Source organism: Rattus norvegicus, chromosome 1, assembly GCF_021556685.1.
Source record: "Rattus norvegicus strain SHRSP/BbbUtx chromosome 1, alternate assembly SHRSP_T2T, whole genome shotgun sequence".
In the NCBI taxonomy this organism is placed as follows: Eukaryota; Metazoa; Chordata; class Mammalia; order Rodentia; family Muridae; genus Rattus; species Rattus norvegicus.
The window spans coordinates 93638965-93654396 of NC_141534.1; the positions used below are offsets into that span (position 1 = coordinate 93638965).

Here is a 15432-nt window from a genome sequence, read left to right on the forward strand (position 1 = left end):
ACATGTGTCGCTTTAATACAATGCCTCTAAGGCTATTTTATTGCCAAAATGAGAGAGACAGAATGAGAGTCATAAAGAATTCCAGAGACAAACCGCAAGACTGCAAGAAGAATCCAGTAAGAGAGATGCCAGTCAATGAAAGGAGAGGCCCTTGGCCCTGTGAAGGCTCAATGCCCCCATGGAGGGGAAAGCCAGGGCAGGGAGATGGGAGGGAGTGGGTAGGTGGGTGGGGGATCACTCTCAAAGAGGCAGGGTGAATGCGGAAGGGATAGGGAGACTCCAGAGGGGAAATCAGGGGAAAGGGGATAACATTTGAAATGTAAATAAAGAAAATATCCAATTAAAAAAAGAGAGTTAGAGACACCAGGAAATGAGGACTCAACGCAGAGGGAACGAGCCTTACACAAGGACTCCTGGCCAAAGTAACAAAACTGGACTTGAACCCATAAACACAGAACAAAAGAGCTTAAGCTAGAACTGGCTCCAGTATTGGATCCACAATATTCCCTCCCTGGCTCATTAATTTTTTAGCCAACACCCCATAACCCCACCTTGTCCTCAAAAACCAGACCCAGAGTCAAGAGCCTTTGCCCTATTCCAAGGCAAACAGCAAGCAGTGTCCACACCAAGGAGAGTTACGGTCAGCCTTCAAGCCAGGAGGACCCAGTAAAGTGACAGAAGGCTCTAGAGGTGTGGCCCCATTTACCCCACCATGCCAGCTGGCTAAGAGCCCAGGGTCTACAAGGAAGGTATGATGGAATGGCAGGAGGAGATTAAGCTCATTGGAAGAACCAAGAAAGAGGGCAGGGCAGAGGAGGAGCATGGAGAGACAAATTAAGAGCAGGTGCCCCACACACATACACCCCTCAGCACACACAAGAGCTCCAGAACAGTACTACAGAATACTGATACAGGTGAGGGGTAACTCTGCAGAGAGGTTGCTGGCTGCATCTCTGAGACTCTCTTCTGGGACTTGTATGTCTGTCTCAACTTCTGTGGGACCATGTCCTCTGTCCTCCTTAGTCCCTTTTAGGAGAAGGCTCTCTCTCTCTCTCTCTCTCTCTCTCTCTCTCTCTCTCTCTCTCCCTCCCTCCCTCCCTCTCTCCCCTCTCTCTGTCTCCCATCCATCTCCCTGCCCCCTTCTTTATTCCCTTCTTTTTCTTCTTTTTAACTTAACAAACAGCAATTATCATGCGTGTCATTTTAATACGTGTCTTTTAAGATCCTTTATTTTGAAATGTCTATCTCTGGATGGTTTCATAGTTTTCTGGTTTGGTTTCTTTGTTGTTTGTTTGGCTTTGTTTGGGGTTTTATTATTGTTTTATTTGGAGGAGTTGTTTTGTTTTTGTTGTTTTGCTTCTTGCAATGAGGTTTTGACTAATGGCCCTTGACTGGCTGGAAACCCACTATGTAGATAAGGCTAACCTCAAACCTTTAGTGATCTTCCTGCCTCTGCCTCCCCTATGCTGGGTCGCAGGCACACAGCAATATGACTGTTTCTCGGTGTGCATCTATGAGCTAGGTCTAGTGTATACCTGTAATTCTGGCACTCAAGACACTGGAGCTGGAGGAGTGACTCTGAAGCCAGCATGGGCTGCTGCGTGAGACCCTGTCTAAATAGACCAGGAAAAAAGTGTGTGTGTATCTGTCTCTTCACCATCTCTCTTCTTTCTCTTTCTTAGTAATCCTCTCTCTCTTTCTCTCTCTCTCTCTCTCTCTCTCTCTCTCTCTCTCTCTCTCTCTCTCTCTCTCTTTCTCCTTCCTGGCCCCCGTCAGTCTCTCTCCTGTTATTTTCTCTGATTGTACCCATCTCCGTGTGTCTCTCTATCTTTTGCTATCTCTTTTTGTGAGAGACAGTGTTTTGGTAGATGGTTTAAGATAGACAGATGAGAGATAAAAGAAAGATAGATAGATGTTAGATGGATAGATAGATGATTGATAGATAGATAGATAGATAGATAGATAGATAGATAGATAGATAGATAGATAGATGGATGGATGGATGTTAGATGGATTGTTGATAGATGATAGACAATCAGTAGATAGATGGTTAGCAGATGATAAATTGGTAGCTGATAGAAAGCTACATAAACAGTAAACACATAGATTGTTTCCAATGTCATGACTATTTCTTTGGGTCCCTGTAGCTGTCTGTCTCCACCTGTCTCTGCAGTCCTTCTCATGTTTACGTTTTGACAATTTGTCTGTGTCGTCAAACACCTTTCCTTCTCTCCTCTTCCTTCTTCCTCCTCTACCTTTTAACGCTCTGACATCATTCTGTCTCTCCTTCCCTCCGCTGTCCCACCACCTGGACTCTAAGGAGGAAAATTCCAGAAGAATGTGAATAGAGGGACCCCACACTTGACTTCTCCCACTTTGTCCCACCAGGCACTGCAGCTGCCTTCACTATGGATGGTGTGAGCACAGCCATCTTGCTTCTCCTCCTGGCTGTCATCTCTCTGTCCCTGACCTTCACCTCATGGGGCAAGGGCCAGCTCCCTCCAGGACCCAAGCCTCTCCCAATCCTAGGAAACCTGCTGCAGCTTCGCTCCCAAGACTTGCTGACCTCACTCACCAAGGTGCAGGGTACTTGCGTTTGGCAAAGGGTGATGGAGATGGGTTGCCATGGCCACCAAGCCCCCTGTAAACTCTCTCTTCTACCTCCAGCTTAGCAAGGACTATGGGTCAGTGTTCACGGTGTACCTGGGGCCCAGGCGTGTGATTGTCCTCAGCGGATATCAAACTGTGAAGGAGGCTCTTGTGGACAAAGGGGAGGAGTTCAGTGGCCGAGGCTCATACCCCATCTTTTTCAACTTCACCAAGGGCAACGGTGAGCCTGCTCCCACCTCCTCCAGCCTCTAGACTTTTGCACATCTAGAAAGGGAATGAGGGTAAGAGGCTGTCCTCTCAACGACATTCAGAGCTCAGATCTCACTAATGACCTCATGAAGGATGCAGACAAGCAATGCTGAAAAGAGGGTAGGATCTACCTCACCTCCAGCTCCCACCTATACCTTGAACTGGGCAGCCATACCAGCCTCCACATCCACTCAGTCGAACCTTACGTTCACCCCATCCTTACTCTATCAACCACATTGTCAAATCTCCACTCCATTGAGTAGCCAAGTCATAGGCCTTTGTCTCACCAATCTCTTTCAGGACTACATCCATGTTCCCCTGTTTCAAATCCCATCTCAATTGGGGAGAGGGTGTCTGTTTGCACAGTGTTTGAGACAGGGTCTCTCTCCATCTCTCTTCACACCACTGATAGTCATGGCCACGCCTAGCAGAACATGGGCGGTGGGAATAGAACCTGTGGCAAGCACTTTACCCACTGAGCCATCTCCCTCATCTTCTTTCTTCGGCAACAGCTAATTCTGTGTCAAGAGAAATCAGAATTTTTTTTAAAGAAATCCAATATTTGGGGCTGGAGAAATGGCTTGGCAAATTAAGAGTACTGGCTGTTCTTCCAGAGGACCCAGATTCAATTCCCAGCAACCATGAAGCAACTCACAACTGTCCGTGACTCCAGTTTCAGGGGATCTGACACTCTCACACAGAAATATGTGTGGGCAAGACACCAATACACATACAATTAAAAAAAGGACACATATAAAAACCAAGACGTTCTCCCGTGATTCCTAAGATGCAGGCCATCGTGAGACTGACATCCCAGCATGGTCAGAACTGCACTGGGGAGCTACAGGAACCCAAAAAAACGTACCTGACCCAGCCAGGAAGGAATTCCTGCCCAGAGGTCCTCCTAAGACCGGAAAGAAGAAGATAACTAGTCAGGTCAAGGCGGGGTGACATGTTCAGGGCCTGAAGATGACTCGGAGGGCGAAGCACTCGCTGCAGAAGCGTGAGGTTGGGAGTTTGGATCCCCAGCCTTCACATAAATGCCAGGTGGACGTGGTAGCTATCTATAATCCCAGCACACACAGAAGTCAGAGACCAGGAATCACCAGAGCTAGGTAACTAGACTAGCTGGATCGGCAGACTCCGGATACAAGTGAAAGCCATCGCCTTAATAAAACAGATGTGGAAAGTGACGGAGAAAGATAGCTGGTATCAATACAAATAATAAATTATGGGGCCAGTTACATGGCTCAGGAGGTAAGGGTGTGTGCTGCCAAGCCTGAATACCTGAGTTCAATCCCTACAACCCACAAAGTAGAAAGAAAAAAAGTGATACCTGCTAGTTACATATATTTATGGCACATACACACACACACACACACACACACACACACACACACACACACACACATCCAATAAATAAATGTAACAATTTATAGTACTAATAAAAGTGAAAAGAAAGTCAGGCATGGTAGCACACACTTGTAATCGCAACATTTGGTGGGCAGAACCACAGGAATCTTTGCAAGTTCAAGGCTAGCCTGATTGAATGAGTTTCAGGCCAGTCAGAGTTACATAAAAAGTCACTGCCAAGAATAGAAGCAAAACGGTTGGGGTTTTGTTGTTTTGTTTTGTTTTTTGTTTTTGAAAGGTGGTTCTGTTATAGAGTCCTTGCCTTTGTGTCTGTGTAGCCCTTGGTTCAATCAATCCTAGTACCAAAAAATTAAGGAAGTGAGGAAGAGACTCACTTTCATGAAGGGTTGTGCAAAGGCTCAGACACCATGCCTGTCCTAGGATGGGCTCCCAGTGTCCTGGTATTTATTTTTCTTATTTATCTCTCTTATTTGTGCACTCAGTAATCAATAAGCAATCAAGATCTGTTGACAATGCAAAGGTCACTTTGACACAAAAATGTGTCTTTACTCTGCCTTTCTGACACCTCAAAGCGGCGAGTCTTTACAGGGGAATATGGAGGCAGAGTGATCAGCTGAGGAAAGCCCAGAGTCCTACAGAACCCAGTCCCAGGAGTCAGGAAGGGTTTGCTGGAAGAATTGAGGGAGATTCTAAACTGAATCCTCCTGACTGATCAGGAAGAGATGACTCCTCCGAGGCTGTGGTTTGGGGAAGGGTTGCCAGCTGAATCTGCCATTCCTTTTCCTTTTCCCAGGCATCGCCTTCTCCGATGGAGAACGCTGGAAGATCCTCCGAAGGTTCTCTGTCCAAATCCTGAGGAACTTTGGCATGGGAAAAAGAAGCATCGAGGAGCGGATCCTGGAAGAAGGCAGCTTCCTGCTGGACGTGCTGCGGAAAACGGAAGGTCAGGCCACACCACAGCATAGCACCCATCCTACTAGAGGTCTCTCACACTGCCCGTGCTGTGAACTGTCCGCCCGGGGGGGGGGGTGGGCCTGAGGGCTTCTGAGGCGTCCCTAATGCTCACAGTTCTGTCATGTTGTCTGTAGCACTCAAAGTCCAACTTGTCTGTTTCTAGTGGGTAATGATGATAACATTCTTACATACTTACTGCACAGCTGGAGAGCTGAAGTGCACCAGTTCAATTCCCAGCACCCATAGGGTGAATCACCACCATTGCAGGGAATCCAGTGCCTTCTTCTGACCTCCACAGGTACAAAGCATACATATGGTGCACACATACACACACACACACACACACACACACACACACACACACACACGCACGCACGCACGCACGCACGCACGCAAAGCACTCACACACAAATTATAATGAATAGATCTAATTTAAAATGTTGGGGGAAAACCATCACAGCTGGACCTGAACGTAGTAGTGTATACCTGTAATCCCAGAATTCAGGAGATGGAGGCAAGAGGGCTAGGAGTTCAAGATCATTCTTGACTAAATAGTGAATTTGAAGACAGTCTATGTTGCACAAGACCCTGTTTCACAGGGTGAGGGGAAATCGGACTGGAAAGATGACTCTGTGATTAAGAGCACTTCCTGCTCCTACAGAGGGCTTGGGTTCAGTTCCAAGCAGCCACATGGTAGTTTACAATTTCCTGTAACTCCAGCTTCAGAGGATCCAATACCCTCTGGCCTCCATGGGCATCCATACACATGTGTGCGTGCACACACAGAAACACACAAGCAAACATACACATAATTAAAACTAAATACTTTGGATTGGATCATTTTATTTCTTATGGGATTTGTAATTAGGAAGGTAAAACACCCTCCTAGAATCCTCCAGGGGATGGTTAGGGCATAGCTCAATGGTAGAGCCCCTGCCTAGAATCCCCCAGTGAGGGGTTGGGGGCATAGCTCAGTGGTAGAGCCCCTGCCTAGAATCCCCCAGTGAGGGGCTGGGGGCGTGGCTCAGTGGTAGAGCCCCTGCCTAGAATCCCCCAGTGAGGGGTTGGGGGCATAGCTCAGTGGTAGAGCCCCTGCCTAGAATCCCCCACTGAGGGGCTGGGGGCGTGGCTCAGGTAGAGCCCCTGCCTAGAATCCCCCAGTGAGCCACTAGGGTCATGGCTCACAGGTAAAGTACTTGCCTAGTGTGCACAAGATAACAGTTCCAACTTAGCAGTACAAAATTCAAACAAAATCACAGTTTCCTACAGCTACAAGACCCTTGGGTATGGTCTTCTCTTTGAAAATTCATTAGCACTCAGAAGGTTGAGACAAGAGGATCATGAGTTCAAAGCCAGTCTTCACAGTTCAAGATCCTAAACCAGAAAAAAAAATTACATAAACCAATGGAGTCTCATAATCTGCCCCACTTTACAGAAGAAGCTAAAATGCAGAATACAAACACACACACACACACAAACACACAGAGAGAGAGACAGACAGACACACACACACACACACACACACACACACACACACACACTTCTTCCCCAAATCTTACTAGCTTTGAGGGGGGAAATTGGGATCGCGTGTAACGTAAGTGAGGTCATAGCTGCTTATGGTAGCTTCTTAACGCTCTGATACACTCCACAAATGGAGTTAGTAAGATGCCTTAGCAAAGGTGCTCACTGCGAAGCCTGGCCACACAATCGAAGGAAAGAGCATGTCCTCTGACTTCCATTGTTATGTCATTGCACACACATACACATACCAAATACATTTTTTCAATTACCACAAACATATTATATTATATTAATATAACACAAACTTTTTGTGTGCTTCCTTGTTTTATATAGGTTGTCATTCTGTAGCCCAAGCTAGCCTAAAACCTATAGCAATTCTCCTGCCTCAGTCTCCCAAGTGCTTCGATTATAGGTGAAGATACCATGCTCGGCCAGATTCAAATTCATCATCTTACATGGGTTTTTAGGTTCGAAGTACTAAGGAGGTCAATAGAGTGCTCTCTCTCCCTCTCTCTTTCTTCTTCTTCTTCTTCTTCTTCTTCTTCTTCTTCTTCTTCTTCTTCTTCTTCTCCTTCTCCTTCTCCTTCTCCTTCTCCTTCTCCTTCTCCTTCTCTTTCTCCTCCTTCTCCTTCTCCTTCTCCTCCTCCTCCTTCTTCTACTTCTTCTTCTTCCTCTTCTTCCTCCTCCTTCTTCTTCTCCTCCTTCCTCTTCCTCTTCCTCTTCCTCATTTTCCCACCAACACACTTTTTATTTTTCAAGAGAGGGTTTCTCTGTGTAGCTCTTGCTGTCCTGGAACTTGCCTGTAGACCAGACTAGTCTTGAACTCAGAAATCTGCCCGCCTCTGCCTCCTGAGTGCTGGGATTAAAGGTGTGCGCCACCACCAACCCAGCTAACATACTTTGTTTTATACCCACTTAACTCTTCTTTATAAGGACCTTACTGAGGTCCACCCAGGTAATTCAGAATATTTTTCCTATAATAAAATTCATTTTTGAGATTTTATAATCTTTTTAAATTATGTGTCTGGGGGAGACATGTGCACATGAGTGCAGCCGTCTGAAGAGGCCAGAGTCATTGGGTCCCCCTGGAGTTGAGGTACAGCCAATTGTGAGGTGACCAGTGTAGGTACCGAACCCCTGTGCTCTGCAAGAACAGTACATATCCCCAACCACTGAGCCATCTCTCCAGCCCAGTGTTACAAAACTCTGAATCACATCACATCTAAGATGAGATTCTGGGGTGGGGATGTGGACACCCACGGTGTCCGTGATTCTACCTACCACAGCAGTTTGCTTTGTGGCAGCCCCATGATGAGTCAGGACTCAGTTATGAATTTCCCTGACTCTTTCTAAGAGCTGCATGAGGAGGGGACTGTTACCACACCCATTTTACAGGCGAGAACTGAGGTTCAAATAAAGAAAAAGCACGGAGACTAAGAGCCCACGCTAGACTCGAAGCAAAGTTCTCCCTCCAGCTACTGTTTTAGGAACTGTGCTCTTACAGCTCAGATGTTAAGATGCAGGCTTTGTTTGTTTGTTTGTTCTCAAAACAGGCTGGCTAGGAACTCACAGTGAGCCTCCTGCCTCAGCCTCCCAAGTGCTGGGATTACAGGCCTGCACCACCGGACCTAGCACTTGTTGCTTTTATTGTATCCCATAGTGTTTGGCTGTTGGATGGTTAGAGGTTAGACACTATGTCTGTGGTATACCCTGTGGTAAAGTTGTCCTCAGGCATTGTGTGCGGTACTGTGCTGTGCAGTCTGCTGCACCCCAATGTTAACACACTGTGTGTCACCTCTCTTGTGTGTCTTAGGATGTCACAGTGTGCTATGCACCATCCCACGAGCTGCTGTGAGTTGCTGCCGTGTGCTGGGCAGACAGATGTTGGGGTGTACTGACATCATGAGGCATTAGATTGTGACTGCACCTCGGGATGTCCGTGGGCTGTCTGTCTTGGCATATTTTGTGTTTGGTTGGTTTAGGAGGTTTGGTTTGGTTTCTTTCACTGAGACAAGGTCTGTCATGTATGCGTTTGTGTTAACGTGTGCCGTGTGTGGGGGTGCCTGTCAAGGCCAGAAGAAAGAGTCAGATCTCCTGGAATTATAGGCAATCATTAACAGCCTGAGCTAGCCTCCCTGAGACAACCCTCTGCTCCCCAGCTGTCTGATTTTGAGACAGTTTTTGAGCCTTACAACCCAGCCTGGCCTCACGCTTGCAGCAATCATCCTCCCTGGGCCCCTCAGCTGGGATTACAAGTGCTAGCCACCCTTGAGACACTTTTGGCTGTACTTGCTGGTGATTTTTGTGGGCAGCTGTTTGCTCTGATGCCCGTGTGCTGTGTTGTGGGCAGTGTAAAGTGTCCAAGAACAGACAGTCCTTTTGTTAAGCGTTCTTGTTCTGCAGGATAAGGTGAGTTTTGTTGTGCGTGACATTCCCAAATTATTTGAGAGTGTTGTCATATTGCACATTGAGCAGTCTAGTGAGAGCATTCTGGGCTGCAAGATGTTGTTTCATGGGTGGGTGAACAGTGAGCAAACAGAAACCGTGGCAGCATTCCGTCTGGCTGTCGCACACGATGTATTAGCAGAGCTCTGCGCTGACCCACTTCACCTCTCCACCTCAGGCAAGCCCTTTGACCCCGTGTTTATCCTGAGCCGCTCGGTCTCCAACATTATTTGCTCTGTCATCTTCGGCAGTCGTTTCGATTATGACGATGAACGGCTGCTCACCATTATCCACTTTATCAATGACAACTTCCAGATTATGAGCAGCCCCTGGGGCGAGGTAAGCACTCTGAGGTCAACCAGATGGGGTAGTGGGCCCACCAGCTCCTAAAAAGCACCAGGGGCCGGAATCCCCATACTAAGGAGACCGAGGCTAGAGGACTGCCACAAGTTCCTGACCAACCTAGACTACATAGAAACAATTCCTCCAGCCGGGACTGAAGAACCAGGTTATGTCTCAGAAAAATAAATTCATAAAACCAACAGAGATCTAGCCGGCCTGACCTGCCCCCACTCCTTACCTTATAACCCCACCCCCAGTCACAGGGTTCACCGATCCTCCTCTGTCCTCCCCACCGCCCCCACCCCCAACCCCCCGCCCCCACCCCTGCCCCTTCCTCTTGGCTGAGGAACTTGGCTGCCCCTGCCAAGACCGGGTCAAGGTCAATTTAATGTTTGCCTCGTGTAGTCCATCAACCCCCCAGCTTGCTTTATGTAGCCCCTTCAACTCTGGTCCCCAGATGTACAACATCTTCCCGAGTCTCCTGGACTGGGTGCCTGGGCCGCACAGACGCGTGTTCCGGAACTTTGGGGGCATGAAAGATCTCATCGCCCGCAGCGTCCGCGAGCACCAGGACTCCCTGGACCCCAACTCTCCCCGGGACTTCATCGACTGCTTCCTCACAAAAATGGTACAGGTAGGCATGAGATGAAGATTCTCCCTCTGCGCTGCTGTGAAGTCCTCCTGCTGCCCCCAGCCTCAAACATGCAGGGGTCTCAGCTCGGGTAGAGTCGTGACGCTGTGGCACCTGGCCCTGCTGAACGCCTGCCCAGAGAGACTACCAATTAACAAGTCATTAAGCCGTTGTTGTGGATGGTCAAGTTGTTCAACTTGGGCCTTGACACTTTTTATCTCTCCCTTCACTCTCCTCGGCTCCCACAAAAAAGGTAGCTCAAGAGAGGGACAGAACCAGCGACTAGTAATGGCAGCACACAGGCCCCAAAGTCTAAGCTTCTCCCAGTCCCTGACTCACAGGACCGTCTGTCAACCACAGGAGAAGCAAGACCCACTGAGCCACTTCAATATGGACACCCTACTGATGACCACACACAACCTGCTCTTTGGTGGAACGGAGACTGTGGGCACCACTTTACGCCATGCCTTCCTCATTCTTATGAAGTACCCCAAAGTGCAAGGTATACGGGCAGCAAAGCCCTCTCTACATCCCCCCTCCCTTCTCCCACCCTCCACTCCTGCCCCACCCCATCCAGAGAGTCTAGTAGAGCCCTCCATTAACAACCTTCTCATACAAGCCAAACCAACTGAGAGGCTAATGCCTGCCTCTTGGCCCTCGGGGTCCACACAGTGCCATCCGGACCTTGCCTGGGTACTATTGGACCTGCCCACAACACATGTGACTATCCGACCTCTGAGTCCTTCTCCCTCTGTCCTCTCAAAGCCCCTCCCCTGAGCCCCAGACACAAGGTCTAGCTAAGGACACTGACCGGTTCTGGATGTCGTGGACTGTGGACCGCCTCTAGCATATGAGCCTCCCCCTCTCCAGGCTCCGCCTCCCTCTCTCCAGGCTCCGCCTCCCAGTTGTCTTCCTGGCTTGGTGGGAGAGAGCTAGCTCTCCTGTACACCCATGAGGTCCATGAGCCTCAAAGCCCTTCTTGAAGTCAAATGAAGGTCCTAGGAACCAAACAGCCCTAAAGCCCACCTACCCCAACCCACACCCAGAAACCCCTGCAACAGTCAACATTTTCCCTCTCCCGAAAACAAATGCTTTGAAACCCAGAGTAGCCAAAACTCTCACAACTATCCTCCTGCATCAGTTTCCCGCATGCAATGATTACAGGTCACAGCCAACAGCTAGAAAAGCTCTGACTTGACTCTCCCGTGCACTCCCACAAACTTGTTCCAGTCCCAGCCGTTCCTCAGGAAACACCATCTACTACTGTCCCCTTCCACCTCCAGCCCGTGTGCAGGAAGAGATTGATTGTGTGGTGGGACGTTCGCGGATGCCCACGCTGGAGGACCGTGCATCCATGCCTTACACAGACGCGGTGATCCACGAAGTGCAGCGCTTTGCAGACGTCATCCCCATGAACCTGCCCCACCGCGTCATTCGGGACACACCTTTCAGGGGCTTCCTGATACCCAAGGTGTGCTGGGCTCCTGAAAGGACATGGGGGTAACCTAGGATAAGTATCTCAGACTTTTGTAATTGGCTAAGGGGTATCCTTAGACCCTAGCAATCAGCTCCTAGAGTGCCAAGCTGCAGAGGTGGGAAGTTTGCAAACATTTTTTTTCAAGTCTTAATTTTATTTTTTACATATATGGTGTTTCACCTAAATGTCTGTGTACCATATGTATGCAGAACCCTAGGAAGCCAAAAGAGGGCGCTGTGGCCTCTGGAACTGAAGTAACAGATGGTTGGGAGGCACCAAGAGGGTACTGGGAATCAAACCCAGGTTCTCTACAAGAGCAGCCAGTGCCCTTAACACCTGAGCACCTGAGCCATCTCTCCAGCGTTTGTTGTTGTTGTTTGTTTTTTGGTGAAGAAGTCTCTTTTTTTTTTAAATGATTTTATTTACTTAATGAATATGAGTACACTGTTGCTGTCTTCAGACACACCAGATCCCATTACAGATGGTTGTGAGTCACCATGTGGTTGCTGGGAATTGAACTCAGGACCTCTGGAAGAGCAGTCAGTGCTCTTAACCACTGAGCTATCTCTCCAGCCCAAGAAGTCTCTTGTAGCTCAGGTTGGCCTTGAATTCCCTATGTGACTGAGGCTGGATTTGAACTCCTGATCCTCCTGCCTCCTCCTCCACTGTATTGGAATTCTACCACCCCTGGCTTAGCCATCTTAGATTCTTTTTTTTTTTTTTTTTTTTTGGTTTTTTTTTTTTTTTTTTTTTTTTTTTTTTTCGGAGCTGGGGACCGAACCCAGGGCCTTGCGCTTCCTAGGCAAGCGCTCTACCACTGAGCTAAATCCCCAGCCCCGCCATCTTAGATTCTTAAAAACAGAGTTCCTTCATACCGGAAGGGATTGGAACTCCATACAGCTTCCTAGCTCAAGCCCCTTCCTTGGACCCCTCTCCAGAATTACTGGGGTCTGGAATTTTATCTGAACATCTCCTGAGGCCAAAACACCATTCTTGGAGGACACCTTCTCCAAAAACAACCCCCCTACTTCCCACCCCACTTTGCACCCCGTGCACCTCCACTGAGAACTTCTACAAAGCCCGGGGCCAAGGGTGGCCCCCGTCCATTTCTCATCACTAGGAGATGTAGCTGGAGTCCTACCTTGTCAAATCCATAGTGCTTTGCTCAATCTTTGCAGCACAGAAACCTGAGTTTTGGGGGGAGGGAGGGAATCAAACAAGCAAGTATCCACATAGCAATTCACAACCACCAGTTCCAGGAAACCTGCCTCCGTCTTCTGACAACCGTGCGCGCACGCGGCGCGCACACACACACACACACACACACATACACACACACACACACACACACACACACACACACGTGTAGACAGACACTCATACACATAAAATGTTGTTAATCCTCGGTGAGTGTACATCACTGAATGTCTCTTCGCCCACACAGGGCACAGATGTCATCACGCTCCTTAACACCGTGCACTATGACTCCGACCAATTCAAGACCCCTCAGGAGTTCAATCCTGAGCATTTTCTGGATGCCAATCAATCCTTCAAGAAGAGCCCCGCCTTCATGCCATTTTCGGCGGGTAAGAGATGGAGTGAACTTTAATCCTAACCCTACTCTTCTTTTTTTTTTTAAGATTTATTTACTTTGTGTATATTGAGTACACTGTCACTGTCTTCAGACACACCAGAAGAGAGGGCATCGGATTCCATTACAGATGGTTGTGAGTCACCATGTGGTTGCTGGGATTTGAACTCAGGACCTCTGGAAGAGCAGTCAGTGCTCTAACCACTGAGCCATCTCTCCAGCCCCTAACCCTACTCTTCAAACCGTCTCGATCTATCCAACCCCCTCCTTGACTTGGCATACAGAAATTTCCCTTTTCTAATTCGGCTCCAAACACCGAGGGGGAAGCCAAGACAATCATTTAAGAATGATTATTTTTTTTAAAGATTTGTTTATTTATTATATATAAGTACACTGTAGCTGTCTTCAGACACACCAGAAGAGGGCATCAGATCTCATTACAGATGGTTGTGAGCCACCATGTGGTTGCTGGGATTTGAACTCAGAACCTCTGGAAGAACAGTCAGTGCTCTTAACCGCTGAGCCATCTCTCCAGCCCTTAAGAATGATTATTATCAGAATCTCCACTAGGTGGCGCGGTTAGCTCTGGTTTTCCTTAACGCTACCTTGCAGCGCTGGCGAGGGAAGGATAGCAGGAAGCTTGAAGGAGGCAGGCATTCTAATTACTCTGTACCGGGAGGAGGAAATGAGGACTAAAGTCAGATAAATTGCCTTTTGTGTGCCAGATGCTGCCTCTGAGAAGGGGCAGTGGCTGAGAGTTGGTCTCCGTAGCCAGATCACAGTGGATTGCACCCCAGTTCTGTCCCAGCTGTGGTGATGTTCTGATAAAAGATTTGAACCCAGGCAGTTGCATTCATATTGGCAACTACCTTGGCTTCATTCCCTCCTGTGTCAGTGATAACCCCAATCATTCCCTTCAAATCCACACATTTTCCTCTAAGAATATGGGGTGCAGCCCACACTCTCTTACCTCTCCACTGCTCTCGGCCCTCCCACCCATACAGGACGCCGACTGTGTCTGGGAGAGCCACTGGCACGCATGGAGCTGTTCATATACCTCACCTCCATTCTCCAGAACTTCACGTTGCATCCGCTGGTGGAGCCTGAGGACATCGACCTGACCCCGCTCAGCTCAGGGCTGGGCAATTTGCCAAGGCCTTTCCAGTTGTGTATGCGCATTCGCTGAGTACTGCACCAGGGGACTGCTCTGGCCCTCTTCCAGGGGTTTCACTGTTGTGGGCCTCCATTGACGTCTCTCTCACGTTCCCTTCCCTAAACCCGGGGCCTGCCACGTGTCGGTACTTTACCCTTCCTATCTTAAGCGCATCTTCATGGAAAAAATGACGTGACAAAGGGGAAATACCCATCTTATACGCACAGACCCTGTTCTGCGATGCACCCTTTTCCTGGCTGTTTGTATCATTTCCTAGTAAATACCTTACTAGTAGATGTGTGTCTGGCTTGGCTGAATGAATGGAAGAGATAAACCCTTTATGGCAGCAGTTTCCGGTTGAGTTACAATACTCATCTAAGACAATCTACATATCAGATATTTACATTATGATTCACAACACCAAAATTACGGTTATAAAGCAGCAACAAAAATAATTTTATGTTTAGGGTCACCACAACTTGAGGAGTCATTGGGGACCGCAGCATTAGGAAGGTTAAGAACCACTGCTTTATGGTGAGGAAGGAGGTCTGGATGAAGGGGGTGGGAGGGGACACGCCCATATTAAGCCATGCCCATCTTAGACCACGCCCCTCCCAAACCCCTCCTGGAGTTACCAGATGCAAAGTCAAAGACTTGTCTGGGCTATGGAATGAGTTCAAAGTCAACTTAATTGTTTCATAGTCCATTTTTTGAAGTATTGAAGCTATAGCTTACTGATAGAGTTCTTGCAAACATGTATGACGCCCACGGTCCAGTCTCCAGTACTGCAAATGAAGGCGGGTGGGGGGCGGGGCGGGGGGGGAGCTAATGTTTTCTGGAAACCATGAAAGGAAAGGATGTGGGGGCATAAAGGTTAGTCTGCAAACGTGGGGTAACAATACTTCTTTGTTGCATAGGGAGAACTAAAGGAGTCATCTAGAGCTCTTTCCTTGGGGAGCACAGAGAGGCAGAGAAACCAAGAAAGAGGTGGGAAAGGTCGCCAGGGGAGATACCAAGCAGGGGGCCTGTGGGGTTGAAGCTGGAGACCCTAGAGCAACCATTACAAAAGCTTCAACTGTGCTTCC

General features: G+C 48.4%; 1 protein-coding gene across 1 annotated transcript; it reads left to right on the top strand.

Moving 5' to 3' along the window:
- The first annotated feature begins 855 nt into the window (after nucleotides 1–855).
- Cyp2f4 (cytochrome P450, family 2, subfamily f, polypeptide 4) lies at nucleotides 856–14641 on the top strand. The gene is made up of 10 exons (NM_019303.2): nucleotides 856–914; nucleotides 2389–2579; nucleotides 2668–2830; nucleotides 5027–5176; nucleotides 9332–9492; nucleotides 9953–10129; nucleotides 10487–10628; nucleotides 11410–11597; nucleotides 13048–13189; nucleotides 14199–14641. The coding sequence occupies exons 2-10, from the start codon at nucleotides 2409–2411 to the stop codon at nucleotides 14378–14380; spliced, it is 1476 nt and encodes a 491-aa protein (NP_062176.1). The 5' UTR covers nucleotides 856–914; nucleotides 2389–2408; the 3' UTR covers nucleotides 14381–14641.
- The last annotated feature ends 791 nt before the right edge of the window (nucleotides 14642–15432 follow it).

Excerpts from the sequence above, each read along its gene's own strand:
- Cyp2f4 (NM_019303.2), top strand. The coding sequence starts at position 2,409 with ATGGATGGTGTGAGCACAGCCATCTTGCTTCTCCTCCTGGCTGTCATC. Across the intron at positions 2,831-5,026 it reads CAACTTCACCAAGGGCAACG|GCATCGCCTTCTCCGATGGA; the intron begins GTGAGCCTGCTC and ends TCCTTTTCCCAG. Across the intron at positions 9,493-9,952 it reads TGAGCAGCCCCTGGGGCGAG|ATGTACAACATCTTCCCGAG; the intron begins GTAAGCACTCTG and ends TCTGGTCCCCAG.